The sequence below is a fragment of the Ctenocephalides felis genome, unplaced genomic scaffold, assembly GCF_003426905.1.
Source record: "Ctenocephalides felis isolate EL2017-DRISC unplaced genomic scaffold, ASM342690v1 CF-g0.4_SCAFFOLD_03572, whole genome shotgun sequence".
Lineage (NCBI taxonomy): Eukaryota > Metazoa > Arthropoda > Insecta > Siphonaptera > Pulicidae > Ctenocephalides > Ctenocephalides felis.
Genome location: NW_020539726.1, coordinates 39,021,451 through 39,040,360, shown reverse-complemented (window position 1 = coordinate 39,040,360; position 18,910 = coordinate 39,021,451). Strand labels below are relative to the sequence as shown.

Here is an 18,910-nt window from a genome sequence, read left to right as displayed (position 1 = left end):
GTCCAAAAATATTTAGGCTCGTCTAAAAATATTTAGGCTCGTCTATAAATATACTTAGGCTCGTCCAAAAATATTTAGGTTTGTCCAAAAATATTGAAGCTCGTTTAAAAATATTTAGGCTCGTCTATAAAAATACTTAGGCTTGTCCGAAAATATTTCAGGTTTGTTTAAAAATATTCAAACTTGTCTAAAAATATTTAAGTTCGTTTAATAATATTCAGGCTTGTCTAAAAATATGTAGGTCTATTCAAAACTATTTAGGTTTGTTCAAAAATATTTAGGCTCGTAATATAAAAATATTTAGGCTCGTCTAAAAATATTTAGGCTAGTCTAAAAATATTTCAGATTTGTTTAATAATATTCAGGCTTGTCTAAAAATATCATCTGTAAAAATAGTTAGGTACTCAAAAAATATTTAGGTTTGTTCGAAAATATTTAGACTCGTCTAAAAATATGTAGGTTTGTTCGAAAATATTTAGGCTGATCTATATAAATATTTTATATTTAGGCTTGTCCAAAAATATTTAGGTTTGTCCAAAAATATTTAGACTCGCCAAAAAATATTCAGGCTCGTTTAATAACATTTAGGCTCGTTTAAAAATATGTAGGTTTGTTCAAAAATATTTAGGCGCCTTCAAAGATATTTAGTTCATTTATTATTTCAGATTTGTTTAAAAATATTCAGACTTGTCCAAAAATATTTAGGCTCGTATATAAAAATACTTAGGCTGGTCTGAAAATATGTAGGTTTGCTCAAAAATATTTAGACTCGTTTAAAAATATTTAGTTCATTTATAAAAATGTTTAAGCTCGTCTAAAAATATTTAGGCTCATCAAAAAATATTTGGGCTTGTCCAGAAATATTTAGGCACGTCTATAAAAATACTTAAACTTGTCTAAAAATATTCAGACTCGTCTAAAAATATTCAGACTCGTCTAAAAATATTCAGACTACTCTAAAAATATTCAGACTCGCCTAAAAATATTTAGCCACACCTAAAAATATTTAGGCTCGTCTAAAAATATTTAGACTCATCAAAAATTATTTAGGCTCGTCTAAGAATATGTAGGTTTGTTAAAAAATATTTATGCTCGTCTATAAAAATACTTAGGCTTGTCTAAAAGTGTGTAGGTTTATCCAAAAATATTTAGGCTCGCCTACAAAAATACTTAGGGTTGTCCAAAAATATTTAGACTCGCCTAAAAATATTCAGGTTTGTCTAAAAATATTTAAGTTTATTTAATAATATTCAGGCTCATCTAAAAATATTTAGGCTCTAAAAATATTAAGTTCATTTGAAAATATTTGGACTTGTCTAAAAATATTTAGGCTCGCCTATGAAAATATTTAGACTGATCTAAAAATACTTAGGCTCGTCTATAAAAATACTTGTGCTCGTCTCAAAGTATGTAGTAAATTCAAAAATATTTAAGCTCGTCTAAAAATATTTCAGGTTTGTTTAAAAATATTTAGGCTTGTCCAAAAATACTTAAGCTCATCTAAAAATATTTAGGCTTGTCTAAAAAATATTTAGACTCATTTATCTTTCCGCAAATAATCCAAAATGAATAATAATTTTAATATCGATAAGGGGGCGTCTATTAATAATGTGATCGATTTGTAAAAGCCCCCCCATTCCCTTAGTAAAACGTTTTAATATTCAAAATTAACCCTCCTCCCCCAACAAACATTACGTTTATTTTTAGTTACAAAAAAAAAATTGTGAAAATTTTTCAAAAGTTTGGATTTTTTAAAATAATTATGGTAAACAATAAATAGACGTGATATCTTACTATACCTCTACCTCTCCCAAGTTATAATTCGCGATTTTTTGTCAAAACCCCCAACCCTAACCCTAAAAATCTCACATCGTTAATCAAGAACCTAAAAATATAAATAATAATAGAAAAGACAAGGTAATATAAACAAAACGCATCAAGGTAATAAAAATAAGATAACAAAAAATATTACGTTTTAAGTGGCAGTATATGTTTATTTTACGATTTCTTTACGATAAGATCTTTTATGTTGGTTTTAATCAACGCTAAATTTTGGTTCTAATCTGCACTCAAAATTGCGACTGCAACGCCTCTGTAGCGCATCAGACATACTACAAAATAGATAGTATCAAAACCAACTAACAATTAACATTTTTCATAGAATTCTCATTGGTGCCCTGTCTTAAGGCAGGTTCAAATTACGACATTATCCTAGTCCGGCCCTGTCATTTTATTTTATATTTTTATAAAATCAGTTTTTACAAAAATTCAATTTCAAAGTCAGACGTCGTGAAAAAACTTTCGTCGTCGATTCCTTATTTCTGTGCGAATAAAAACGTCTCGCGATTATAAAGTCAAGAAATGGCAAGAAATGAAGGGATGTTTATCCCTTGGAGGGTTTGAGGGGCTAAAGGAGGGTTTTAAGGGAAATGTGATATAAGGGCTTCACGTGTTCTTTGAGTAATGAAAGCACTTAACGGTTTGACAGAAATGAAAAGTATGGATTAGGAAGAAGACGTTGGCGGCGGTTATTGATTTTGGAGAGAAAGTGGATTTTTGGGAAATTTTTTTGGTAACTAGTGGTGTATGGACTTAGGCAATTTGTTTAAACTTTTAGTTTGAGGATAACTATTGAATGAGTATATGAGTTTTTATAAGAAAATGCTCTTTTAACAAAAACTTTGAATGTTTTGAGAGAAAGTGAATTTTTGGGAGTTTTGAGAGAAAGTGGACTTTTTGGTAAAATTTTTGGTAACTAGTGGTTTATGGTAAATTCCTAGAATAATTAGTTTGAGAACAACTATATAACGAAAATAAGATTTTTTTTACAAGAATGATTTTTAACAAAAACTTTGAATGTTTTGAGAGAAAGTAGATTTTTTGGAAGAATTTTTGCGAGTTCTGAGAGAAAGTGGATTTTTTGGGAAAATTTTTGCGAGTTTTGAGAGAAAGTGGATTTTTTGGGAAAATTTTTGGTAACTAGTGGTGTATTGTCTAAGACAATTTGCTTGAACTTTTAGTTTGAGGACAACTATATAACGAATATAAGATTTTTTTACAAAAATGATTTTTGTCAAAAACTTTGAATGTTTTGAGAGAAAGTGGATTTTTTGGGAAAATTTTTGCGAGTTTTGAGAGAAAAGGATTTTTTGGAAAAATTTCTGGTAACTAGTAGTGTATGGCCTGAGGCAATTTGCTAGAACTTTTAGTTTGAGGACAACTATATAACCAATATAAGACTGAATGTTTTGCCATATTCTGGAAATTTTTCACAATCCTTTTTTTTGAAATTTTAGGGTTAATATTTTGAATATTTTTGTTCTTCTTTTAAATAGTTCGAAATTATTATAACATATAACATTTTTAATTTTTTTTATTTTTTGGAGTATTTTTTGCAAAACTAGATTAATTTTGAATATTGAAAGAACATTTTTGATTATTTTGATTTTTTTTGTTAAATTTTGTATTCACAATTTTGAATATTTTGAAAATAGTCATTTTTTTGATCTGACATTTTTTTGAGTAATTTTATGAAACAGGTCAAAAATAAAAATCATTTATATTTATAATATTATTTGGAATTTATAATATTACTAGTTAATATTATTTATCATTTTTTCAGCATTTCAGAAATGTTTATCCACATTTTTTAAGCATGTTTGTTTAAAAATCGATCGATTTATATTATATTTTTTCCTAAGAATTTTTTTAATATTTAACTTTTTTTAATATCTTTTAAACAAATTGATTAATTTCAAATATTCAGAATTTTTTATTATTTTATAATATAAATAATATTTAAAAAATTAAAAATAATAACAAATAATATTATTTATATATTTTTTATATATAAAATTTTTTTATACATAAAAATGTAACAATTTTTAATATTTGAAAAAAAAAATTAGTTATTAAGTTTCCAAATATTCATTTTATTAAATTTCGTTTAATTTTCTTTAAAAAAAAAAGAACTTTTTGAAACAAGTTTAAATTATTTTTTAGGATTTATTAAAAATTTTGGTAAACTTGGAACCAATCAACTTTCAAATTTCGATTCAACAAATTTCAATATTTTGAAAATTATCTTTCTTATAAATTTATGCAAAAAAATAACATTAATTTTAAATTTACATTTTATTAAACATTTTCTTCATTTTTAAATCTTACATTTTTTGATTTTTGTTTTGAAAAGTTTAGTTAAAATTTTTGAAAGTTTTCATTTTTTTAAACAATTTTATAATAAGTAGAGGAATTTAAAATATTTTATGGATTATTTATTTATGAATATTAATTTTTTTCAATTCACATGTTAAAAATAAAAAAAAAGATACATTTCATTTTTTCAATTTTTAATGAAAAAAGGATGAATTTTGGATATTATATAAATTATTATTTTTTTTAAATTTAGAATTAAACAAAATATCTTTTTTGCATTAATATTTTGTTAACAATTCTCTTTTTTTAAATTTTACATTTATTGCTAAATACCATTGGTAAAACTTTGTTTTTTTTTCAATATTTTGTGGATATTTTTTTATTATTTTTTAAAATTAATTAAAATTTGATCAATTTAAAATACTTTAAAAATAATCATTCAATTTTTGATAAATGTTGATTTTTTGATTTTCATTATATAATTAAATTACATTAATAAAATAAATAACATTAATTGAATATTTTCATTTTTTAATTTTTTTTTAAGAAAATTAAACAATAATTAATATTCTAAAAATATCCAACAAATTTTATTATAAATTTTTTCAAATTATTAATTAATTTTTTGTAAAACTCATATTTTTGTTAAATTTAAATTTTATAGAAAATATTAAACGTTTTAAATTTACGTTCATTTATTTTGAAAAAAAAATTGAATTTTAGAAAATATTAAACAGTTTTACATAATTTGAAATTGACGTTCATTTATTTAAAAAAAAAAGGATTTTAGAAAATATTAAACAGTTTCGGATAATTTAAAACTCATATGAATTAAACAATTTATTTTCTTAAATTTTTTTTAAAAAAATTGAATAATTTTTAATACTCGGATAATTTTTATTCATTTTTGTACTTTCATTTTTTGAAACATTCATTTTTGATGAATTCTAGATTTTTATTAAAAAATAAAGAATTTATATAAATTATTAAACATTTGAAATTTACATTCAATGAAAATATATATATTTTTTTAAATAAATTGATCAAATCCGAATATTGCATTTTGGTGTTGCATTAATTTATAAATTGCTATTTTGCACTTAGATAATTATATATATATATATATATATATATATATATACATTTATAAATTTCTATAGAAATATAAATTCGAGCGCAAAGTAGCATCTGTGCATGATGTTATCATATGAAGAACCTTTTTAGCTTTTTAGCTTTTTGGAATCATGAATAAAATATCATTCCCTCCGGTTCATGAATTTCGAGTGGCTATTCTGTCTCCATAACATATATATATATATATATATATATATATATATATATATATATATATATATATATATATACAAAAATCACCATAAGTTTTTGTCTTGTTCGCTATTTTCTTTAGTGCAGAAAATCATTGTGCGTTTTTTATCGAGGGGTCGAAATCGTTCAGAAATAAAAGCATATTGCATTGATTACATATATATGTATATGTATATATATATATATATATATATATATATATATATATATATATGAATCTCGTGTCACGATGTTGGTTCGCGATGGACGCCCAAACTACTGGACCGATTTTAAATTTTATTGGGTCATCGTGTGCATATATATCCAACTTAGGTTATAGGAAATTTTGAAAAGTAAATTTGAAATATAAATGTATAATTTTTATAAATTTCTAAAAATTTTGACAGAAAATAGCCAAAAAAAAAACAGAACACTAAAATGACAAATGTCAAAATTTAAGGAAATTTCGATATATAATTTTTGAAAAAAAATTTGACATTTCAAAAAATAAAATTCAAAAACATGTACATATATAGAAATATCCAACATTTAAATCCAAATTTGATGAAATGCTATATTCAAAATCACTGTTTATAGTTTTAAATCTAATTAAAAATCAATGCTTAAAAATTTGAATAAATGTTGACATGAAAATCGTCAAATGTCATTTGTCAATATTTATGAAAATAATTATATAAATAGATTTACAATTTAGATTAATTTGATTAGCTTACTAAATTATTTTGGAAACCAAAACTTCATCAAAACATTATAGATCAGACATCACAATAAAAAAGCGGCATATTGAATTTAAAATTAATCATAAACAAAATTTTGACATTTCACAATAAAAATGTTTAACGACTTACTTCAATAAGAAGCAAATAAATTAATTATTCCAAGTTATGTTATAGGCAATATTGCCAAACAAATTATAGATACAAAACATTATTGTAAAATAAATATTATCATATTATATTAATTTTGAACCAAGAAGGAAATATTTTGACATTTATAAATTTAGTGCATTGGATATATGAAATTGACATTCACTACTTTTTAATTAAATGCAAATGTAAAAAATCAAATATTTATATAAAAAATTGTATATTTAAATAAAGATACTGCGTTGATTTAGACTAAAATTTAATTTATTCTTTAATTTAAAAAAAAATTGACATAAACAAAATTAAAATAAACAAAACACTATGATGCGTTGGAATTATTTATCGGAGTGTAAAGAAATTTGTGTAATTAAAATATAATATTAATATTAAAATATCAGTTAAGATATATTTTGATTGTCATCGCAAATGCTAATCTTACTGTAAATTGTAACCTCTTAAATGGAATAGTACAATCTGAGGGTATCATTGGAATCTGACAAAAACAAACTAGACAAACTAAATATTATATCATATTATATTAAATTTTGACCAAAAAGAAAATATTTGGACAATTATAATTAATTTGAAATAAAATGCAAATGACAAAAATCAGATCTTTATGTAAAAAAATATTTATTTTCACGAAATTCCTGTGTTGATTTAGCCAAACGTATGAATTTAACAATTATATAATTATTCATTGAAGACTTAAAATGATTAATAATTTATTATCAAATAAATAATATTTGAAAGAAAATTTTATTGACATATATGACATGACAAAAGTGTAATAAACAAAAAACTATGATGCGAGTGAATTAATTTTTGAAGTATGAAATGTCAAATAATTTTTAAAATTATAACAATTTTTTTAACTATTTTTCAACAAATCAGAGTCAAAATCTATTAAATATTTGATTTTTGGCACTTTTATTAATTTTTTATCAATTTAGGCTTATTTTTTATGGCAAAACAACGTTTGCCGGGTTAGCTAGTATATATATATATATATATATTTTGTAGAGTTTCGAACAAGAATCCAAAAATAATACAAAATAAAAAACAAGAAAAGTTTTTAATAAACAATTTCTTTATTTAATTATTTGTTTACTGTCGACGTTTCGGAACTAGGTACGTTCCATCTTCAGGACATCTGTCAAGAAACATGATCTTGATGAGATTTAAGCAAACAATATGTTTAGGAATAGAAAATAGATTTTTCTTAAATAATAAATTAATTGTAACAAATAATAATGTACAGAAATATGATAATATGATCAAAATGAAAATGATAAAAACAAATGAGTGGATTATCAGAACAGGATATTAAAAATGAAAATCAAAATTTTCATTTTGATCATATTATCATATTTCTATACATTATTATTTGTTACAATTGATTTATTATTTAAGAAAAATCTATTTTCTATTCCTAAACATATTGTTTGCTTAAATCTCATCAAGATCATGTTTCTTGACAGATGTCCTGAAGATGGAACGTACCTAGTTCCGAAACGTTGACAGTAAACAAATAATTAAATAAAGAAATTGTTTTTTTAAAAACTTTTCTTGTTTTTTATTTTGTATTATTTTTGGATTCTTGTTCGAAACTCTACAAAATATACACAAATCCAAGACTCTACCATTCAATATATATATATATATATATATATATATATATATATATATATATATATATATATATATATATATGTGTATTACATACTACAAATTTCACTTACCATTGACCACCAGCACAGCCTTAGCCTGGGCGCTCCCAACTAAATTATCAGCCTCGCAAACATAAGTCCCTTCATCGTTCGCCGTCACTGCATCAATTCTTAGGGACTTGTCATCCTGGACACCTGCCCTGCCTACTGGCATCTTGCCATCGTCTCTACGCCACATGATAGTAGGCTGAGGGTCACCTCCAGCAGTACATTCGAACCGAACACTCTGCCCTACCAGGACAGTCTGGTCTCGAGGTTCTTTTATGAGATACGGTTTTACTGAAAAATAAAAAAGGGATAAAAAATTAGAGATAAAATCCATGCGATGCAAAATTATTTATCTATAGCCCCCAAATGATAAAAGTTCCTGATCTTGATGAATGGAAAGGCAACTTTTGTCCTTTAAATCTTTTCCAGAGACTCTCTAAATCTAACCGATCGACTTTTGATCCTTGTGAAGAATTAGGAAGTTCTAGGCGAATTTTATGTGGAAAGGTAAAAGTTTGCTTCCCGAGCGTGGGGGTGTAGGGGTAAATATAATGAAAAGTTGATGATAAAAGTGGACACTAGTAAAATTAGTATCTGTTTGTGATGGGTAATCAGTTTCAGTCTTTTGATCCCGTCGCAGGGTTAGGAAGTTTGCTTCCCGGACGTGGGGGGTAGAGGTAAATATAATATAAAGTTGATGGTCAAAGTGGACATTTGTAGGTTAACTTGTAATTAAAAGTGGTGAAAAGAGGCAATGTAGATGGTAAAAGTAGTACCTGTGTAGCTGGGTAAAAAGTGATGGTAAAAGTGGACATTTATAGGTTAACTATTATTCGTAATAGTGCAGTAAACGGAGAAGAAACAAGGGTATAATCTCTGAATTTTTTTACTGTGCTCCGAATTCCATGAAATTCTGGAATTAGGCTGATCTTAACCTCAAGTTCAAATGTGGAAACGATTCGGGTTCCGCCACCATCCCTTAATAAATAAGTGGACATTGAGCCGTTTTATCGCTAGAAATCGTTTTTAATATTAAAGGATAACATTAAAAAATATTTTTAATACCTTTTAATAAAATAATTTTCAACTCCAAAAATCACTTAAAAATAAATTTCGGTATGATATAATAAGAATTGCGTATAAAGTAAATAATATGTTTTCTATCTTGATTATCAAATTTTTGAGACTCTGATTGCGCGGCCGCGCACTCTTTAAACAATCATAACTCTATCAATTTTTTGTGTGAAAGAAAAATATTAAAAAATAATAATAAGCCAGAAAGATCTCTTAGATTTTTATCGATATGCGTTTATACGTGTCTTTTATTCTTTTTGAGATACGGTTGTACTAAAAAAGATCATTACCGATACAAAATTATTCATTTATTCCCCAAAGTTGTTGATCCCTTAGACCATCACTCACTCGAATGAAAAGGCAACTTTGATCCCTTAAATCTTTTCAAAACCTTAAATCTTACCATACTTCGAGAAGTCGATCGACTTTTGATCCTGGCGAAGAATTAGGAACTTAATGTGAAAAGGTAAAAGTTTGTTTCCCGGGTAAATATGATATAAATACGATGGTGAGAGTGGACATTTGTAGGTTAACTAGTAAATAAAAGGGATAAGTAGGCGCAAAATAGATGATAAAAGTGGCCTATGTTCGTGATGAGCAATCAATTTTTGTCTGTATTATTCAGGACGGTGTGGTCCCAAAATTTTTTTATTAAATACTAATTTTACAAAAAAAACATTACCGATACAAAATTACTTATTCATTCAAGTCGATTGACTTTTGATCCTTGCGCAAAATTGGGAACTTTAACAAATTTAATGTAAAAAAGTAAAAGTTTTCTTCCCGAGAGTGGGCGGCAAGTAGTTTTTAAGACAATGTTTCACATTTGAGAGTGGTAAGTATACTAAAATTTATAGTAGTAATAAAGCATTCTGCGGGACTTTAGTACATCAATTTCTATTACTGAATCAATTTTTGTCTGAACTCTCACCCCTTCCCCTAAGCGGGCGCCCCAAAACAGATTGGGTGTACAGATTGGGAGACGCGCGTATTGATGGCATGTTTAATACAGAGGATTTAAAGTCGTTTAAAATTCAAAGAACGTTCTTTGATACTTTTGGGGAGCAAATAAGTGATATAGTATAATTAAGATTTAATGATGGGATTAGGTTTTTGATACACGATATAAAGTTTTGGAATTCGGGGACGCGCTTTGCATATTTAAATATTGTTTTTGAAGTCGTAATTTGACTTTATTTGAAAATGTGATTTTTGAGAAAGTTTATGATTCTACTTACCATGTACGGTAAGTCTGGCTTCAATGCTTTCCCTCTGTCCGACCATATTTTGGGCAACACATCTGTATCTGCCCTGATCACTTGTTCTGACTTCTCTGATCATTAAATTTCCTCCATCGACTACTCTTACACGTGGTGATTGTAATTCTAATGTAACACCGTTCTGAAAATAAATTCATAAAATTTACAAGATCTTACATTCAATAAATATGTAGAAACCACAAATATATTATTAAAAACATGTAATAGACAAAAATCTACTAAATTTATCAAATTCTCGAGTAGAAAGATACTAAAATCCACTAAAATTTGCCAGGAACTTTTGTAAATTTATAAAAATGTATTAGATATGTTATATATTTATTTTAGAGCTGAATTATAATTTTATTACCTTTTGCCATGTCAGTGTTGGTTCTGGATTTCCTTTCGGAGGGCCACATTCTAATAAAGCAGTCTCTCCAGCAGCCAAACGAGTATCCTTCGGCTCTGATCGGAAATCTTCACGAAGAACTGGAATAAAAAATAATAAAATTATTATTTTCATTCTAGAAGTATTTACAATAAAAATATCAATATAATTTTGTTAAAACAAAAGTTTAAAGTAATTATCAAACAATTACATTAGTCATCATTTTAAAATGCTAAAAATATAATTTTGGAACGCGTAAACATTTACTATGTTTATCGAAGTAAAACTTCTTTAGGCGCGACTAGGGTGTAAATCCGTACAATCAGTAGGTTTATTGAAATAATTGCTATATTGTTCATAGTTTCTATAAATCTTTGAAGTTATTAAAATTCTTTTATTTTCTTTTAGAGCTCTTTTATTTTTCATTAATACACTGTCTTGTCTAAAACATGTAAAATTTGCACATGACACTCTTCATATATCTACTGTGCGTACAAATTATAAAAATGATGACTTTTTTACAATTTTTTGAGTTAAATAATGTTTTTCCAAAATGTGCATTCACCTTATTACTAATTTACATCGTACACTGTATTTGTTGTACAAGTATAGTTTTTTATTTTTTATGAATACACCGTTTGTGCAAAACCTATGAAATTTGCACATGACATTCTTGAATATGTCTACTATGAGTACAAATACTGAAACTGATGACCTTTATATAATTTTTTGAGATAAAAATATTTTTCCAAAACGTGCACTCGCCTCATGACTAATTTAAATAGTACACTGTATTTGTTGTACAAGCAGAGTTGTTTTATTTTTCATAAATCAACCGTTTGTGCTAAACATGTAAAATTTGCACACAATATTCTTTATTATGTCTACTATGCGTACAAATACTAAAACTGATGACTTTTTCACAATTTTTTAAAATAAGTAATATTTTTAGGCAAGACAGATATTACAGCTGTTCGAAGAATGAGATTATATCGCCAGTAAAAAAGTAAAAAAAAATACAAGCAGTCAATGAATGTATGTTAATTTTTTATTACATGAAGTTCTTCAAACACAATTATTACATGTTGAGTGAAATTGTGAAAACAATATTTGTTTAGGCGTTGTTTAACATAATCCACAGTGTGAACGAATATTATAGAATTTCTTAATCAGCAATTACTTAATTTCTCTAATAAATGATTCAAGTCCTAAATGCTAATTACAATGACAAACCGATTATATCATATTTGAAGTATGACTTTAATTACATTATTGTTTTTAAATATTATACATATTTTTAATGCCATTATAAATATATAATTTATAATATATCACTATATAAATGTGCATAATTGTCGACATTAATAAATGCGTCAACGCATCACGAGTGTTACCATATATTACTAATAAACATTATACGAAATTGTTATATGATGTGTTTATTTTTACTTAAATGCCATATTGTACAGTAGCAAATAAGTTTTACTTCAATTTTTTATTATGTCGCTTCTTAATTTTTTTTTTGGTATTATTACTATTTTGCTAAACAATGCGGTCAAAAACGGTTAATAAGTTGTCGGTGTAAAAGACCTGCAGTGTGTATTTTCGCAAAGTTATTCTTGGTAGAACCGTTTATATTTATTTACATTCGGAATTCCTCGAGAGTCATTCGAACAGCCGCTGGCAGAAGCTGCTGCAGCAGCTAAATTAGCAGAGAGCTGGAGACTTATAACATTTAAAAAAAAGTCATGTAACGATGACCAAAATTCTAAGTCGAAACGTACGAAAAATAACTTGAGTCGTTCAAATTAGATTAAAGATAACGTATTATATTACTAAAATTTAAATTAAAATCACATTAAATTAATAAAAAATATGTCTTGTATTAATAAAATTTTTATCACTTTAAGTCACAAATCAAAATGGTTTATTGAATTGAATCAAATGTGAAAGAACTCTACTAACGAACAAACTGAAATTTGATAAAAAGTGAAAAAGAGAACTAAACTGAGAAATACATTGGAATAAAAATAGAAAGTCTCTCTTTTAAAAATGGCAAAAGGACTCTACTGACGAGCAAAACTAAATTCCACATAAAATAAGAAAAAGACTCTACTGACGAGCAAAATTAAATTATATATAAAATAAGAAAAGGACTCTACTGACGAGCAAAATTGAATCCAGCATAAAATACGGAAAGGACGAGCAAAATTAAATGTCATTGTCACTTTAAGAAATTCCATAGGACTCTACTAACGAGCAAACAGAAATGCCATATAAAACGAGAAAAGGACTCTACTGATGAGCAAAATAAAATATACATATAATAAAAAATGACTATACTGACGAGCAAAATTAAATTTCATAGAAAATAAGAAAAGGACTCTACTGACAAGCAAAATCGAATTTCACATAAAATTAGGAAATGACTCTACTGACGAGCAAAATAAAATATGTATACATAAAATGAAAAAAAGGACTAGGCTGACGAGCAAAATTGAGTTCAACAAAAAATGAATAAAGGACTCTACTGATGAGCAAAACAAATGTCACATACAACAAGAAAATGACTCTACTGACAAACAAAATTACATTGCAAAAAAATGAGAAAAATACTTTACTTACGCAAAAATGAATTGAACATGAAATGAGAAAAAGACTACAGACGAGTAAAATTGATTTTCACAGAAAATTAGGAAAGGACTCTATTGATGAGCAAAAATGTATTCCAGTGGAAATAAGAAAAGGACTCGACTGACGAGCAAAATTATACTCGACACAAAATGTATTTATAAAATTCCGTAAATAATAAGAGAAAATTAGGAAAGGACTCTACTGACAAGCAAAATAAAAAAACAAAAAATGAGAAAAAGATTCTACTGATGAGCAAAATCAAGTTTCAACAGAAGTAAAAAGGGACTCTACTGACGAGCAAAATTATGTCACATAATTCAATGAAATATAAAAAATATAAAATACTAATGCATGCATAGTATTCCTTGTTGTTTATTTTTTTGCTCATATTGTATCATCGTCAATATAGAACAGAAGACATTACTCTATCCCTACGACTTTCTTTACCCTTTTCTTTTGACGCCAAATTTTTTAAATATGTTTCCAACCTATTTTCCTGTTCTTTTTAAATAATATCTAGTACTGTTTTTTATTAAACCAGAATTTTTTCTCCAAAACTACATCTCAAAATTGTTCAAGGAGTTTTTGCAGCTTATTTTTAAAAAGTAATCTATCTATGATTCAATGTATATATATAACAATATATATTCAACCATCCTCAAAATAATTTTCTGAAAACTGTCAACTGCAGCACTAGCACAGAATAATTATACCCTTTTGGGTTCTCCGAAACATCTGTCGTCTAATTGTTGTTTACAAAGGCGATGATAATGTGTTAAATTCGGTGTGAATCTCTTCGAGTGGTCGAAACAGACCAGTTGCAGCTGTGAAACACCCGGAAACTATAACTATAACTATAACTATAGCTGTAAAGTGTAAATGTAACTGTAATGGCAACGAAGTGCTCTGGGGCACATTGTTAGTGTTGGCGACAAGTCGTTCTGAATGAATTAATTTGGATGGTGTTTGGTTGTAACTTTGGAGATTTGATTTAAAATCAGAGGAGAGGATTATGCATATATATATATATATATATATATATATATATATATATATATATATATACTAGATGACCCGACAGACGTTGTACTGTACCCATGTCTACAATTCAAATAAATATACTGATATTTACCAATTAGTTGAAAATTATAATGTTTTTTACACTACAGTCTATAACCGAAATGTATATACATCCATATGGGTGATCTTAAATGTACAACTGCTTTAAATAAAATTATGAGTTTTAGAACCCCACACACTTAACTCTTTAATTATACTGTGAAATTCAAATCAGCCACGTAAAACCATGTAACATATATCAGCCAAACAAATATTGAAAATATGTTTGGTTTGATCAGAGAGGTGGACTCTAAAAAACTACTTGGAGAGTCTAAAATTGCTGAATACGATTGAAGAAAAAAAGAAACTAGGTTAGACAATTTTTTCTAGAATATGGCCCTTTTATACGTTCTGTGTTGTCATTTATATATCAATAATATCCAACACGAAGATTGAAAAAAAAATGGCCATACGATCTCAAATAAAATGTCAAAAATGAAAAAAATAGAGATATCTCATAGGAGATAATCTCTTAAATGCATTAACACCAACATCATATTGTCTTACAAAATGTATATTATTTTGATTGACAATAAAACTATGCAAAAAAATTATATATCATTTAATTGGATTAAATAAAAGCTAATATATAAACCTTTAACATCATGCTACGATCAGCAGCGCCTCTAGCGGTGCCAAGAGCAATTATTAACTTAACCACGAAATATTTTTTCATTTTTTATCTCATGTTTTAAAAAATTATTCGAATAAATAAAAGTCAGTAAAGTCATTTTTTTGTTTACAGGTTGCTATATAGTTTTCTCGCAAGAAAGGTCTTTGTGTCTCAAGTCGAGTTTTAGTTTGCTCGTCAGTAGAGACCATATCTCAATTTATATAGATTTTTTAAAAATTCTATTTATTTTAATTTTGCTTGTCGGTAGAGTCATCTTCTTATTTTATGTGGAATTTTGCTCGTCAGTAGAGTTCTTTTCTTAATTTGTTTGGATTTTTTTAATTTTTATATATTTTGAATTTTGTTTGTCAGTAGAGTCCTTTTCTTAATTTATGTGAAATTTGATTTTGCTCGTCAATAGAGTTCTTTCTTCGTTTTACGTTACATTTTACTTGTTAGTAGAGTCCTTTTTTAGGTTTTGTGGAATTCAAATTTGCTTATCAGTAGAGTTCTTTTTTTCTAGTACTTAAGATTTAATTTTGCTCGTCAGTAGAGTCCCTTTTGTCAAAATCGATGACTAGCACTTTAAATAATTCATTTAAATTATTTGCTCGTCAGTAGAGTCCCTTTTCTCCAAATCGATGACTCATTCTTTAAATATAGCATGTAGATCTTGTTTTGCTCGTCAGTAGAGTCCCTTTTGCACAAAATCGATAAACGATACTTTAAATATAGCAAGTAGATTTTTTTTGCTCGTCAGTAGAGCCCTTTTGCTTAAAATTGACGACTAATGCTTGAAATATAGCAAATAGATTTTTTGCTCGTCAGTAGAGTTTCTTTTCAGAAAATCCACGTCTCATGCTTTAAATATAAAATTTACAATTTTAATTTGCTCGTCAGTAGAGACCCTTTTTTAAACTCAATGACCCCTGCTTTAAATATGAAATTTACATTTTTGGTTTGCTCGTCAGTAAAGTTCCTTTTTTCAAAATCGACGACTCGCGTTTTATATAGCATTAAATAAATTTCTTTAGCAAGTTACATTTTAGTTTACTTGTCAGTAGAGTCCCTTTCCTTAGATTCAGATTCCCTTGCTCTAAATTCCGCATTTCATTAGTTTATTATGCATGTTCGCTCGTCAGTAAAGTCCCTTTTAACATAGTCGGAGCCTTTTGCTCAAAATTTTGCGTTTTATCAGTTTCTTTGTTAGATTTGCTCGTCAGTATAGTCTCTTTGTGTGTGTGCGTGTGTGGTTGAATTATATATTCATGTATCTAACATCGTCACCACCACCACCAGACCAATTTACTAATTGGCGGTGCGTTCGTGTTATGATGTCGGGAATTAAATTATTGATTTTGGCCTGCACACGTTGTACAACATACACACACACACACACATATATATATATATATATATATATATATATATATAATTAATGGAGTTCCACAAGGTAATACACGCGGACACTGCATACAAAAGTGTATAAGATAAATAACTAAAACAAATGGTCCGCAAGGATTTGAATTTGTATTTATATGTATTAAAGAGGCCGAAAGCTGATTTTCGACATTTCATCAACGTTTTCTCAAAACGGCTGAACCGATTTCAGATTTCTAAAAGTCATTCAATGTATCTTGATGAGTACTAGCGTTTATCAATTTTGCGGGACGATCGGCCGAGCCATTTCTGTGTAATTAGCAACTAGTGGTGTATGGCATCGTGTCTTAAGGAAAATTGCTGGAACTTCTTGTACCAAAAATTAAATTTTTTAAAGAAGATTAAAGAAAAAAATAGATTTTTGAGAGAATTTAAATTTTTGAAAAAAATGACTTTTTTGGAAATAAAAACTTTTGTAAAAAACGTTTTTTTTTTTAGTTTGAAAATAAGTTTAACAACTACTTGGAGACGTACTATAGAAGCGCGTAAGCGCTGCTTCGCAGTCTAACGGATGAACAATTTTACGGAACCCGAAATGTAATAAAATGTATTCTTATTATAAGAATCTGTATAGGATATCTGATGCTTTGATGTCCATATATATAATTATAATTTTTGACCGCCAAATGTTTTTTTTTACTTTTTTTATTTGATCTCTGAAACCGCTAGTCCTGCCTTAGCAAAAATTTGATGATTTTTTTGTTTTGTGAATACAAATAAAATGTTTTTTTAATCATTCTAACCGGACGCTTCGTTCTCTTAAAAACGAAATTACCATTTTTTTTGCACATTTAGCTCCGTATCTCCGTAATGGCGAGACCTGTTTTTGCCAAAAACTAATCAGCACATCTCCCTATCAATAGAAATCGAATGTTTTTTTTAACTATTAAAATTTGCGCCCGAAAACGTGGACAAAAATTGCACAAATAACATACACACATTCATTTTTTTCAAGTACGCCAAAATGTTCAGAAACCCCTGAAACATGAAGATATGCAAAAATTTTCAATTTCGATTTTCAGACGATTACAATAACTTACCATAAGGAAAGTTAATTAACTAAAGCCGACTTGTACCTTCACATATTGCTAATTACTGTATTTCTCTTAAAAATAGGTATAATTTTTATTTATCTCTGTAAACTAAAACCCTTTTTCCGCGGTGAGCCTAAATAGGCTTAATTCCGGAGATACACCCGTATCAAACAAAAGGGTTTGATCCATACATATGGGAACCCTAAATCTTTGCCCAGGAACACATCTTTAAAGTTATGGTAATACCCTTTTCCACAAGAGAGAGGCAGCAAGACCTTGTGTGTAAAACCCTTCTTAGTCAACCGACACGTAAGTAGATTCTGTGTGTCATACCTTTTTCAACGGACACAACGGTGATACTTTAATACATTTTGGACACAAAATGTGTGAGAGGGAAAAAATACGAAAGGCAGGTCCATGATGTAATAGACAATGCAAAAATGATATTTTTTTGCGAACTTTATTTTGTACACAACGTGGACTAGCATACACGGGTTTAACTCAATCTGATATCAAGCAGTATGATATCAAATTTGACCACGTAAAAGATCATAAATATAATGTCAAGTGAAACTTGCCTTTTGTTAATTCTATTAACAAGCAAATACACATTAATTCCGTTCAGGACAATCTTTATCATGATCAAAAACCATTATGAATAGACTTGTATATTTAAAACATATGCCCTCATCTACTACCTTGTGGAACTCTTTAATACATATAAATGCCGCAATTGATTCAAAATGACTTAAAACATAAAAAAAACATAAAATTGGCAAATCATATGGTTATATTATATGGTTAATTTATTACCTCGTAATATTGATGATCATCATTGCATTAACGTTCACATAAAAAAGCAAATGATTCATAGATCAAGCTATGTGCAGGGCTTGATAAATAAAACAAATATAAAAGTATGGCTTCAATTTGTTAGGCAAGACGGATATTACAGCTGTTCAAGGAATGAGATTATATCACCAGCAAAAAAGTAAAAAAATACAAACAGTAAATGAATGTATGTTAATTTTAATTACATGAAGTTCTTCAAACACAATTGTTACAGGATGAGTTAATTTGCAAAAACAATATTTGTTTAGGCGTTGTTTAACATAATCCACTGTGTGAATGAATATTATAGAATTTATTAATCAGCAATTACTTTAAAACGATCATGTCATATTTCAAGTACGACTTTGATTACATTATTGTTTGTAAATATTATACATATTTTTAATGTAATCATAAATATATAATTTATAATTTATCTTTATATAAATGTGT

At 27.2% G+C, this 18,910-nt stretch overlaps 2 protein-coding genes across 2 annotated transcripts in view; both read right to left on the bottom strand.

Moving 5' to 3' along the window:
• The window catches only part of LOC113387696 (protein sax-3-like), a 30,798-nt gene extending 19,915 nt beyond the window's left edge, over nt 1-10,883 (bottom strand). The window contains 3 exon segments of the mRNA XM_026625059.1: nt 8,090-8,356; nt 10,378-10,540; nt 10,769-10,883. Of these exon segments, the coding sequence (XP_026480844.1) occupies nt 8,090-8,356; nt 10,378-10,480 (370 nt within the window). The 5' untranslated portion in view covers nt 10,481-10,540; nt 10,769-10,883.
• LOC113388451 (roundabout homolog 2-like) overlaps nt 10,754-18,910 on the bottom strand; it is a 196,578-nt gene continuing 188,421 nt past the window's right edge. Inside the window, exon 6 of the mRNA XM_026625828.1 lies at nt 10,754-10,887. Coding sequence (XP_026481613.1) covers nt 10,754-10,887 — 134 coding nt within the window. The remainder of the gene's footprint in view (nt 10,888-18,910) is intronic.